This window comes from Lonchura striata, chromosome 5, assembly GCF_046129695.1.
Source record: "Lonchura striata isolate bLonStr1 chromosome 5, bLonStr1.mat, whole genome shotgun sequence".
Taxonomy (NCBI): Eukaryota; Metazoa; Chordata; class Aves; order Passeriformes; family Estrildidae; genus Lonchura; species Lonchura striata.
Window position 1 is genome coordinate 6102170 of NC_134607.1, and position 12734 is coordinate 6114903.

Below are 12734 nucleotides of genomic sequence, written 5' to 3' on the forward strand. Positions count from 1 at the left end.
CAAGAGGTTGCTGAAAACTAACTCCAGCACAGCACCTCTCCTCACTGGCTGCTCTGTCACCTCAAGAAGGAACTCCTCATCAACTCATTCCAGGAACCTCCTGCAAAACTTCCATCTTTCATTGATTGTACTGTTTGACCCATCCATAAATTCAATATCCTTAGCATGAATTTCACTCACTGAGACCAGCTGGCACACAGTGGCTTGCACTCATGCTAGAAAAATTTCTTACCTTCCAAGACATCATGGCCACAGGTAGGATATCTGTTGGGAAAAGCCCTGATTCCAGGCTAACTCCTCACTTGTGACTAGTGACTTGTTCTTTTTTCTGGTATTCTTCTAGCACAGTTCATTCTAGGAGAGTGAATTATTATTCTGCTGTACTCATTTCCCAGGTGTTCAGCTCTCTACACTTGAGTGCCCTCTCACTGCAATGTTTGAAGAATTTTTGTCTTTTATTTGAGTAGCTTTAAATATTTGATGCATTTTTCTTTATTTGTTCAGCTTCTGCTGTGTGTGACATGAAAGGATTTTTAGCTGCGTTTACCCTTTTAATTAAGGTGCACTTTAGTGCCCACATTACCCCTGATTCTCTTGGTGGTGACATTCTGTGCTTTCTGCCTCAGGAGGACAGGGTGAGGAATGCAGGACACCCACCCTAGGCTGCCATTCCTTCAGAGGAGCTCCTTGGAGGGACCCAAGTTCAGAAGACTGCATCTTAAGATTTGTCTAGGAGCTGAATGCATCCCAGCACTGTGTTTTCTACAGCGCTGCCTCCTCTGTGTCTGTGTGACAGCCAATATGCTCTCAAATTAGAAAGTAGATTTTGGTGATTTTTAAAATATCTTTCCAAGTCTTTCTTGGTAATTTCTAACAACATCTCCAAAAACTGAGTCTGTGTTTGACTCAGCCCGTAGTCCTGGCTGGTTAGCCTCAGGAATTCAACAAACACTCCTCAAGTTCCTGGGTGTCCAAGCAAATCTGGCAGTGAAACTTTGAAAAATCTGTGATTAAGGGCAATGGGTATGGAAAAGCAGATAAAGATCCTGTGTCTAGATGACTGTATACTTACTGATATTTCCAAGTCCACACAGTGATTGTCAAAGCCAGTGGTAATCAATTTTGCAAAGCAGGAACTGAGCTAGGGCGCAGGGATTGCTGACATGCTTTGGCAATTGGCTCCTATTGACCCGTGGCCTCACTGGAGCACAGTTATGGAGAAAGGTGAGAAGGAAACCAGTCCTGGGAAATGTCTGGGAAGGAACATTTTCAGTGGTTCCTGTAGGGAAAGTTCCAAGTGTTGCTGTTTTTCCCTGCACTTACATTCTTCCCCATCAAACACCAATGCTGATCTGAAAGTACCACCCAGAGGCACCGAGAACATCTGTGATAAACATCAGAAAACTCCTTGTTCTATCCATGACTCTTCCACCCACATATAAGATAGCACTAGAGACCATGGAAAGCTTTTCCCTGTCTCTCAAATAAATCCCTCATGCTCCTGTCCACAGTATCTGACTTGGAAAGTGTTCCAGATTTGCTGCTGTGTAATTGGAGTATTCTTGCTAGAAAACAGCAGGCTTGGTCAGCAGCCAGTTTTCAAGGAAGCTGGCTATTCAAAACCACATCCCAAATAGCTGGATATACATATTAGTCTTAGCTGACCTTTACTGAAACTTTCTGTCCCTCCCTTTTTTTGTGTAGTCTTCCTCTTTTAGTACTCAGCTGTTTTGTTTACTAGGTGCTGGTGATGGCTCCTGTATTTCCACTATATTAGCACTATTCAGGGGAAAGTAATAGCTCTGGATTGAAGCATAAGCCATTTGTTTTTCTGTAATGAGGAATGCTCTGCTGCCTGCTTTCCCACTGATGAGATGAATTATGCTTTATTTGCCTTGAGAAGAACTGTACTTAAAAGCAATTTTCTGAAGAGGAAATGAGGCAGAGAATGCAAAAAGTGGGGAAGAAAAGGCTCTGTCTCAATTAAAGCTCCCTGATCTGATTTTCACACATTTCTTGACTGAATAATCCTGGTGTTTATTTCTGGAAATCTACCAGCTAAAGATTAATTGCTGGCTAATCACTTTGAAGCTGCCTAGTTATATCTCAAATTTTCTACAGTGGCAATTCTAAAATAGTGGTGTACCTTCCTTTCTTACATGTATTGGAGAATTTTTATCAATGGCAAACACAAGTCTGATAAACCCTTTTAGCAGGACTAAACTGCAGACAGTAGGTGTTTTTTAAGAGTTGTTTGCGTGACTTTGGTGCCTTCAGTAGTTTAAATTTGTGATGATCACTTGTACATTTATGATGCTGTCATTGAAATCGCTGAGGGATGGATGCACACCCTGGGGAGTGTTATTTTTTGTATTTATATATAGGCTGTTCGCCTCCATTTGTACATCAATGCTCTTTTCAGAAGAGGGCTTTCAAGCACCCTGGGTTTAAAATTGCTCTATACAACCAGTGCACAGCTTTTATTTTGAAGAATTTTTTGCCCTGATATTTTATCCCTTGGCCTGTGTCTCTCTTAGGATAAATTATATATTTCTTTTACAAGGAGAAACTCTTGCCTGTATTCCTCTGAATCATGCTAAGCAATCTCTTCCATTTCTTTATATGAGAGGTGGAAGCTTTTGGCACTTTTTTTTAAATTGAGCTCTCAACCTTAATGTTCTCATTGGTTTGCCATTTATGGGTTCCATTTTGTGGAAATTCTCAGGATTTTCTTCACTTTTATGATTGTCATACAGTAATGCCTTGAAATGTTCATGTTGTAATGTAAAATACCAATCCTCCTAGAGAAGCCTGATTTCGTGGCACCTGTTAAACACACCTGAGATAAAAAGTTTGCCTATCTTGGGCACACTTAAAAACTTGATGCTTTCTGGGTCAGTCACCACTGCCCACCAGTGCAGTGGGGTAGAGGGAGATCCAGGAGTACTGTCCAAAAAAGAAAGGAATACCCAGGCTGTTGAAAAGGCTTTGACAAGACTAAGCTTGTGCAAGCTCTTGTTTTAAAGTGGACCATCACTTAGGCATCCTACTTTTCATTGCTTTGTATTTGCTTAACTGAAAATCCTCCTGAGGAAGATGCAAAGCCTTTGGCATTTTGCACTGCTCAGTGGTTCTTTTCTTTTTCAGCTGTGCTGTTCCACAGATGGGCAATTTGCCCTTTCTTTGAGGTTTTTCTATCTTTGTGGCATGGAAAAAAAATTTCTGATTGAAGGATTGGTAGGCAGAAACCTATCTGAATTATTATATACTTCAAGGCAAGAGCAGGGAACACCAAGAGCTGCAGATGTCCTTTGGAAAGGGAGGTCAGAGCTTAGGAGAGCAGGAATAGAGAAAATGTCCATCAGACACACTCAGCTAGAATGCTGGGAGAAATTCCAGATGTCCTGTTTTCACTTTTTTGACAACGTGTAGTGAAAACACAGATACTTGATTAGTATGATAAATAGGAATTGCCTGATTATAAAATGAGAAATAAGAAATTCTCCCCTCTGTTGAGGGGCAGCACAGCCCATGCTGAACTTACATCTATTTTGAGGTTAAGAATGGGAATAGCAACATTAGGATGCTCAAAAAGGCACTGTAATCAGGGTAATGGTATTACTGATTTCCCTCAGTTTCTCTGATGTTGGACAACTTGAAGTCAAAGGGCTTTCCTTTCCCTTCACTGATTTTGTGGCAGTCTTTGTATCCCTTCAGAAGTGCTGCTGACCTGGCCAGTCTTTACATGTAATTTCAGCAGTACATCAGGCCAGTCCACTGATTTGTGTTTTATATTTGCATATGGCTTCTAAAAAGAAAAGACAGAACAATCCTTAGGCCTCACACAGTTACCGGGGATTTATCATTTATGCTCTTGGTGAGTTTGTCAGAATTTAGAGATGCAATTACAATTTACCTTCAGACTAAGCATCATCTTCATATTAAGTACTCCTTGAACTGCAGGAAGCAGTATAAAACGAGCTGCATTTATTTTGCTTTTAAATCTTCCCCCATTTCCCTGTTAAGCACTGACAAGTCTGAACCCTCAGCTTCCATAAAAGAAGCAGCAGACTTCCATTAAACAGCTGCTCCCATTATCTGATTTAATGGTGCCAATGCACTGAATGTTCCTGTGGTGCAGAAGGTTTCCAGAGCAGTGTACTGCCTTGTGTGCTTGCATTTGGAGATTGCCTTCATCCTTCAGAGCAGTGCAGTGAACATTGGAGGGGATGAGGAGCTGCAACAGCTGAGTGCCATGTGGTAGCAGCAGGCACAGGATCCAAAGGGGAATTATCTGCAGTGGGAGTATCAGGAGGAGATGTGGGAAGAATTTAGCTGTCCAAGGCTGGTGCTGCAGGAATACTACTCTTATTTATATGCCATAACAGAATTTACAAAGGGCTGATTCATTCTTGCTCTGCGTTTGCATTACTTATGACAAACGAGAAGAAAATAACTCTCATTTCGTGGCGTTTTGCACTCTCTTTGCAACAGAACAAATGCAAACAAATATTTCTGCGAGTCCCACAAGATGGCTTTGGTCTCACATGTGTTCTCTGAGAAATCTTTCCGTTTTGTGTCCCATTAGGGTTTGCTGTCATCTCTCAGGAGATGATACGTGTTTGGAGAGCCAGTGTAGCATCATGTCAGAAAACAAGCTTTTTGCAGACATTGGGGCTGTCAGTGCCTGGAAATTCAGTTCCTACAGTCCAGCCAGCTCTCACCAGCACCTTTGCCCATTAATAACTCTCTGGAGATCTATTTTCTAGCCTAGCACACTGATGAAAGGCGTGTGCACTCAGGTGCAGCTGAGAACAGTGAAACAGCTTTGTCTTGTACTAACTTGTGCTGAAGTTTCATGTTTATGAAGGATGTGCAGCTGTGTGGCAATTTAAAATAAGTATAGAGTGTAGTGCATAATGGAGAAGCTAATGATTCTTTTATCACCTCCTTATCCCTAAGAGCCTCAAGGTTTATCTAGATTTGCTTGTCAGATAAGCAGAAAGATGATAATCCCTTGGTCAAACAAAAAAAAAATATACTGCTATTAGGATAAATTTAATCTTTCATGTGTGTCTTAGTATGTTTAATTTATGTCATACAATTTCTGCTTGTACATAAGCCCTGGGCACGTGAGAGGCTGAGTAAGAAAACAAGAGGCCATGGTAGTAAGGATGTTTCCGAACTCCTCAGTGTTACTGGTTTGTAGGCTACAGAGGAGGGGAAACAGCCCAAAACCACAGAGCTACTGAAAATCAGACGGTCCATCTTCCTTCCCCAAGGCAGGTTCAGCTGTTCCCTGCCTTTCCTGGCACTGCTTATATAGAGAGCTCTAAAGGTGTCCAAAGGTGCTGTGATTCATCCTTTGTATCCCTCAGTAATCTCTCTCAGTATTAGGTGTTCCCGACAGTAGACTTGTTACCTTGGAGGTGTGATTATCCTTTGGAATCTAGATAATACCTTTTCAGATTCCACAGCCATTCTATTCTATTGATTCTTTCTACCTTTCATGATGTCACTTTGCTCCACACCCCACCCCCCACCCCCCCCAAAAAAAAAAAAGGGGTGGGGGGGAAGGATCTTTTTGTACTTAACAGTTTCTGTTAATTCAGTTGAAATGTCTCAAATATAATTATGCAGAAATGTGTCTTGGAGAGAGCTACAGATTATACTTGTAGGAAAAAAAGGGCTGGAAGATGGCTTGAGAGGCCAACCAGCTCCACACATGTTCAGTTATGCAAAACTGCTGGTGGCACTCAGCAGCTTCAGCACTGGGGATTATTGGGATGCCCCATCCTTCCATCCCAAAAGCAGGTCCCCACTGGACTCCTCTGACATGGACAAAGAGTGACAGCAGTAGACAAGGAGCAGCAAAGGAGGAGGTGGAACAGCACTGCCCAGTTCCCCTCCTCTCTGCAGGTCCTTTGTAGAACCATCTAGCCTGGGTAAAGCTGCACAAGTTTTCCCACTCCATACTCTGCCTCTTGCTCTTTAGCTCATGTTTTGGTCCTACAAAAGGGACCTCGAGGTCAGGTAGCAAGTGGTTGCAGATGTGGACACAGGAGTTTTGGTGGCTGTCTGAGGAAATGAATGGTGGTAGAGAAGATTCATTAATCTCTTCAGAGCAATGCTTTAGGATCTGTATTTTTGGTCTGTTTACCTTGGGAGGGAAGAAGTGAATGGACTGTTTTATCCTCTCACCTGTGTGGCCCCAGACAGGAATTCTCCTTTGTGCCAGTTGCATTGATTGATGTAATCAGACTGGCTGCTAATCAAAGCGATCTCAGCGGCCTAATTCAGTACCTGATCTCTCTCTGTTTGTGCTTCAAGGTCTTTGACAGGGTCCGAGAAGATTGCCCTCATTTCCACGAGAAGATTAAGCCTATTAATGCTGAGCTCACTCAGCCCAAGCTGGCCATCAGCGCTGAAGACGAGGAGGAGCTTCTGGCCCGGGTCAATGTTGTCTTCCACTGTGCAGCCACAGTTCGCTTTGACGAGCCCCTCAAGTACGTCCGGCTTTTCTGTGCTCCTGAGCGGGATCGGCGGTGCCGGGGCACTGCCCAGAGCATCCCTGGCACGGCTGCAGTGCTGGCTCCCCTTCCACGGTCACTGTGCTGAGCATGGAAGGGGTGCTGTGCTCTGAAAACGTGTGTGTGTGTGTGCATGGCACAAGGGAACAGTCTTGGCACAGTCCCACGGGAGCAGAAGGAAGAGGTGCAGGATTGGGTTGTAAGACCGTAAGGGAGTTAAGTATGACCTAAAACTGGGGTGGGGAGGAGTGTGGTTTTGGTCATCAGGGAGATGTTTTGGCAGAGCTGCAGGCAGCTTGAAGTGAAACTGTGCTGTGTATGCCTCTAAACTTGGTGTTGTTAAAGGCTTTTCTTTGCCATGGAGTAGCTGGAGAGGGAAATGAGCTGTGGTTTGAGAAAACAGCCCATCACGACCTTTAAAACACCCAGCTCTCGCTGTAATTAAATGTTTGCAATAAATGCTCGGTTTCTGAAGGAGTTCCCTTGGGAGTGCCTGTCCCAGGCAGGCTTTTCCATTTAGAAAAACCAGCAGAAATGAGCCACTGAAACAAGATTAGATGTGTAAATGCTTCTGTGCAGATTATCCATTTCAACAAACCGAGGTGGATGATCTGCATTGCCAGAAGCTCAGTCTTTTGAAAAAGCACTAAAGCTATTGCAGTAGAAAACACAATTCGTAATATCAGTCTTTATTTGCTCATAGGCTAAAGAGATATCCACAATGTCCACCATAAATATTTGCTTTTTAGAACAACTAATTAGAGAAACACCAGAAAGAAAGCAGCTCTTGATGTGATCTTGAGCCAATACCTAAGTAGCCACAAATGTTCTTAAATCAATGCACAAATGAATCCACTTTAAAAATAAGTCTCAGTGGCATGAAGCATCAAAGGGAAACCACATTTTTAATATGGAGGATACCTAGAAAGAAGCTAAAAGTTTAAAAGCTCATCAGCTTACAGGCAGTGGAGAAACTAAAGATTGATTGTATGTGATCTGTCAAAATCTCTCTAACAGAACAAGGAAAATGATGATTAGAAGGCAAAATATGAGAAGCTCTTCAACTCAAATTATTCCTGACTGAATAATAAAATATATCAGATGGGTAAAAGTTTTAGCAAGTTAAATGTGAAAGCACAATATTGCTGCTTAGTTAAGAATTTTGAGCAGCAACTTGATGATGACACAAAATTATTTTTTCAACATGGCAGAAGCTCCAAAATTAGAACAATATATGTAAAGCAGATAAGGAAGGGGGCAAAAGCATTGCTGTGAAGATAGTGGAGAAGCAGCAGCGGAGGCACTAAATGAATTATTGGCATCAACATGCAGTACATTTAGAGAATTCTCCAGATGGAGCTCTTGAGGGCAGAAATCTCAGAAATTGTGTTACATTGAAATATTAATAGATGCTGGTTTAATAGAAGTGGAAAAAAAAAAAACAACAAACCGCCAGGGTTAGATGATATTTGCTTTGATGGCTAAAGGAACTCTGAGCAACTCAGCAGAAATCCATGCTAGGCCCATATTATGAGCACTGTTCTGTTCATCGCTTCTCAGAAGGGATGCAGTCAAACAGAAATGTGCATGGAAAAGTTAGTTTTGTCTGAAGGGTAGCTCAGGTAGAAGTATTCATCCTGCTAGAAGGGCAGGAGAAAATATAAATCTACAGTAAATGCTTTAATTTAATAGCAGTGTGTAAAAAGAAGGGTATCTCTAGCTTTATATACAGTGATCTAAATATTGATTGTATTCTTCAGCTGATGTTTTCATTCCTTTGGACTATTTACATTTTCTCTTCAACATAATTAAGTTTCTTTAGTGTACACTGTGCTTGATGGCATAATTCCTAACATTGTAGATATCTTTGAAAGCTTCTCCTTCCGGGCTGAGCAGATTGCATATTCCTAAGTCTTCTCCCTTCTGTGCAGGAAAGTGTCTCTATTCCAGTACAAAGTCTGCTGGTTGAGATGTGTTGCAGATTGTCTCTAGGACAATTTCTAGCTATGCTGAGTGCTTGAAGGTCAGCCTTGCTAATCAGGACATTCTTTCTCTTATGCTTATCACTTCTCATCTCCATTCCTTTGGAACCTAAGCTGTTATCTATAACAGTGTCTTCTTTGATTATGAGTAGCTTCAAACTGAATGAGATTAGGTTTGGCTTTGATATTAGGAGGAAATCCCTTACTTTAAGGGTGCTGAGGTCCTGGCACAGGTTTCCCAGAGCAGCTGTGGCTGCCCCATCCCTGGCAGTGTCCAAGGCCAGGCTGGATGGGGCTCTGGGCAACCTGGGATAGTGGAAGGTGTCCCTGCCCATGGCAAGGGAGTGGGACTGGAAGATCTTTAAGGTCCCTTCCGAGCCAGGCCATTCCATGATGCTATGAATCTGTTTTTCTGGGCCCAGTGACTCTTTCCTGCTTTCTGAAACTGTGTGTTCCTCTGCTTTAGCAGTGGTCCCTCCAGAGAGCACTGAATGTGTGCCCTAGGAACCACAGCGCCTCAGGGCTTAGAAATACATGTTCGAGAGAGGGGTGACCAACATGTCACATTTACAGATGTTAGTGAAGTCTTACTTGTGACCCTTCAAATAGAATAAAAATATTTGAGAGACATTCAGTGTCCAGATCAGCAAATCCAACAGAGCTGGTTTCACACTTGCATTTCAGTGACACTTTCTGCTCCACCTGCTCTCCCTGACTTCCCTTGCCACGGTGAGGCTTGGATAAAGCTCAGCCCTTATAATATTCCCAGTGAAACGCCTTCTGCCTGTTCCCCCTGTGTTCCCTAGGCATGCCCTGCAGCTGAACGTGATGGGCACGCAGCGGCTTCTGGAGCTGGCCCGGCAGATGCGCAGCCTGGAGGCCTTCATCCACATCTCCACTGCCTATGCAAACTGCATCCGGAAATGCATCGAGGAGGTCATCTACCCTCCCCCAGCCGAGCCCCAGAAGCTCTTCGATTTAGTAGAGTAAGTAGGAGCCACGTTGCCCCTTCCAGTGCTGGTTCCCAACCTCATCGTGTGGCAGACCTGGGAGCCGCTCGCAGAATCGGCTGGGATTTCTCTCAGAGGTGCTGTTACTGCTGTTTCTTTGTGGTTTTTTAATGACTGATTTCATCAGAGTCCAATATCAATTTCTGCAGGAGTCTATTTTCTGCCAGGAATGGAATCGCTGCTTTCTGTAACATTCAGCCTTAGTAAGAGCTGATTTTTTTTCCATACCCCTTTTTTCTTTTATCTTTTCAGCTTCCCAACTTCGTTTCCGCTTCTTTCAGAAATCCTGTGGTATTTAAGTGGAGTTATATGGAGATGAGTAAGAAACAGGCTTTTTTTAGACAGGTCAGTGTGAATCATTTAGGTTGGAAAAGACCTCTAAGATCACCAAGTCCAAGATTTGACTGATCACCACCTTATCAAATGAACCAGAGCACAGAGTGCCACGTACTGTTGGGTTTTGGACACTTACAGAATTGGTGACTTCACCACATCCCTGGGTAGCCCCTTCCAATGCCTGGCCACCTTTGCAGTGAAGAAAATCTTCCTGATTTCCATATGAACCTCTCCTGGTACAGCATGAGGCAATGTCCTCTCAACCTGTACACCGAAAAAAGCTTGGATAACTGAATTTACCAAAATAAAGAATAATTAGCAAGAATAACAAAATCAGCTGATAAAGGTCCTAGGAGACATTCTCCTTAAAAGAATTTTCACACAACTGTTAATGTGTTTTCCTTTTCTCGTGGGTGATACAAGCAACTGATCTGTGACCTATTAACACAATCTTTATTCTTGATTTAGGGTAATGGAAGATGAAGTTAATTAATGCCCACTAAGAGAACCACTGATATTTTATTTTTTTAATAAAAAAAGCTTGTCTTAAGAAATAATTTAACTGCCTAAGCACTACTCCAGGGAAGCTGGTACAAACTAGTTTTTCTATTTGAATTTCTCTAGTAGCCTATATTCTTGGATATGTTTACTTCCAGCTAGTAGTCATCAATCATTTATCATTTATCCAGTAAGTGGAAGATGATAAAAAACTTGAGAAATGTCATAGTGCATTAGAGCAATGGGCTCCCTGTCCTCAAGACAGTCACTGAGAGATGCTATTTAGGGTAACTGGATACACTTTTCTGTTCCCCTCACAGAAACCTGAAGAGTCTTAAGCCTTTTTACTGTCTCCTCATGTGCTGATGGATCTGTCTTGGTGCTGATGTTAGTTGTCCTTCCTCTCTACCTTTTCTTTAGCTCTAGTCCCGTTGCAGTCACTCAAAGTTTTATTTAAATAGCTTCAAAATCGCACCACTAGTTTCATTCTCAGTACCTGATGATGGCCAGCATTTAATTGATTGGGGTTTTTTGCCTGCTGCGAGTAGGCATGCACTGACATGGAGGTTTCAGAGCTGTCTGCTGTGATTCAAAAGCTTTTGCTGAGCTGCAGTTGTCAGTTCTCAGCAACTTCTAGCATCAGTTCTCATAGACTGCTTTTCCCTAAAAGTGAAGCTGCTCTGTCATCTTTTTGCCCACTGACTCAGTTTTGTGTTCTTTGGTGTTCATCACTGTCAAGATTCCATTTCACTGTCCTAAAAGGCTTACAATCACTTGCAACTCTGAAAACAGTTAGTGTTGATGGCTCAGAATTAAAAAAAACACTGCAGTACAGGTCTGATTGCTAGTTAGAAGTTTGCAGAAGGGCTTGGCTACCTCAGAGATTGTTACTTCAGCTGCTTCATATAAAACACTAAGAATTTATGTATCATAGCTTGAAAATGCAGCAGAGAGGATGATGTTTGAGATGCACCTTTAATATTTGCCATGTAAGTGAAAGAAATAGTGTGTGGATATCAGGGTACAGAAGGTTTCAGAGGAAAGTGACAGGTATCAGAATTTTGCCTTTGAAGAGGAGGGAGGGGAAGCAGAAAGGAAATATAAACTGCCTTCAAAAATGGGGAGAAATACAGATTATCTTTTGCATCAGCCAGCTGTGGATGATTCCTTTCACAGCCAACCCTTGTCTTAAGGTCCTGCTCTTGCAAGTGCTTTATGAGGAATAATTGAACAACTGGATGCAGTAACAGATCCGTTTAACAGTGCTTTTGGCCATGCACTTGATATATGCTTATAATTACTTACTTCAAATCTCAAGGAGGACTCCCAGCTGTTTCTTTTTCTGCTGTTCTCCTCCTGTTACATCTTGCTGTTTCAGTATTCTGATATTTAACCTGCAAGTAAACCCCGAGGCTTAAGCTGTGTAAACCAAAAGTCACACTTCTAAGTGTTGCCAGGCCAATAGGGGAAACATATAATCTGCTGCATCAAGCATGGTTTGCCTTAATCTAAAGCTGGAGGAAATCAGCTTTGAAGGGTGTGCTGAGGTAAGGAATACAGCACACAGCAAAGTCTGTCCTGGAGCTGTGGGTTGGTTATTGCAGAAAATACAGATCCATCGTTTGCTTACTAATGCAAAGCCATGAACACTGAAAGTTTTGTTTTCCTGTGGCAGAGTACTTTGGTGCATATAATGGAGAAGTTATTAATTGTTTAATTTGCATTGTTGGCTTGAAAGGGGCAGATGCAGCAGTGAAGTTCTGCTAACTCACAGAAGCAGCAGCTTTAGTGAGTTAGCATTCCAGAATCTTTCAAATAGGTCACAGAGCAGTTCTCCTTGCTGAAGTGTCAGCTCCACCTCCCTGATGGGAATGTTGGTCCATCAAATCACCTGGCAGGCTGCTGCCCTTGGGACAGGTCCTCAGGTAATGCAGAGACCTCTGGAAGGATGAATGCACGAGGAAATTACCTCTGCTTGTACATCTGCATCTGTTTTTGCTTTGTGAGAATGCAACCCCTTATTATGAAAATTTAAAAAATAAAAAGAGAAGGGGAAAAAGACTTGCACACAGCTTAACCCGAGTTCCCAAATGAACTTAGTCTTCCTCCAGGCTCTGCAGAAATAGCCATCTCCTCTTGGCAGGCTGGTAATTAGCTACTCCACAGATTCAAACAATAGCAGTTTAGCTGAGACTCTGAGGTTCAATGGCTGCCTAAGCAGCTTTGCAAATTATGTCAATCCTATGTGCTTGTAACCTCTGTAGAGTTCATATTTTATGTTTATATGCTTTCTTCTGCCTTGTTTCTGCTGCACTGGACCAGGTTTGCAAAGGAAGGTGTTTGTGTCTCCATAGGGCTTTTTTATTTAAATAAAAAAT

At 42.4% G+C, this 12734-nt stretch overlaps 1 protein-coding gene across 7 annotated transcripts in view; it reads left to right on the forward strand.

Annotated features, from left to right (window-relative positions):
* LOC110470362 (fatty acyl-CoA reductase 1) overlaps positions 1-12734 on the forward strand; it is a 133586-nt gene that overhangs the window by 97696 nt on the left and 23156 nt on the right. For 6 of the 7 annotated variants that reach the window (XR_002465396.1, XM_021529907.3, XM_077783253.1 and 3 more), the window contains 2 exons: positions 6331-6506; positions 9319-9498. Coding sequence is in view for 6 of the 7 variants with exons in the window: in XM_021529907.3 (XP_021385582.1) it covers positions 6331-6506; positions 9319-9498 (356 nt within the window). In the remaining variant the exon portion in view is untranslated. The remainder of the gene's footprint in view (positions 1-6330; positions 6507-9318; positions 9499-12734) is intronic. The other variant, XM_021529910.1, reaches the window with a different exon arrangement.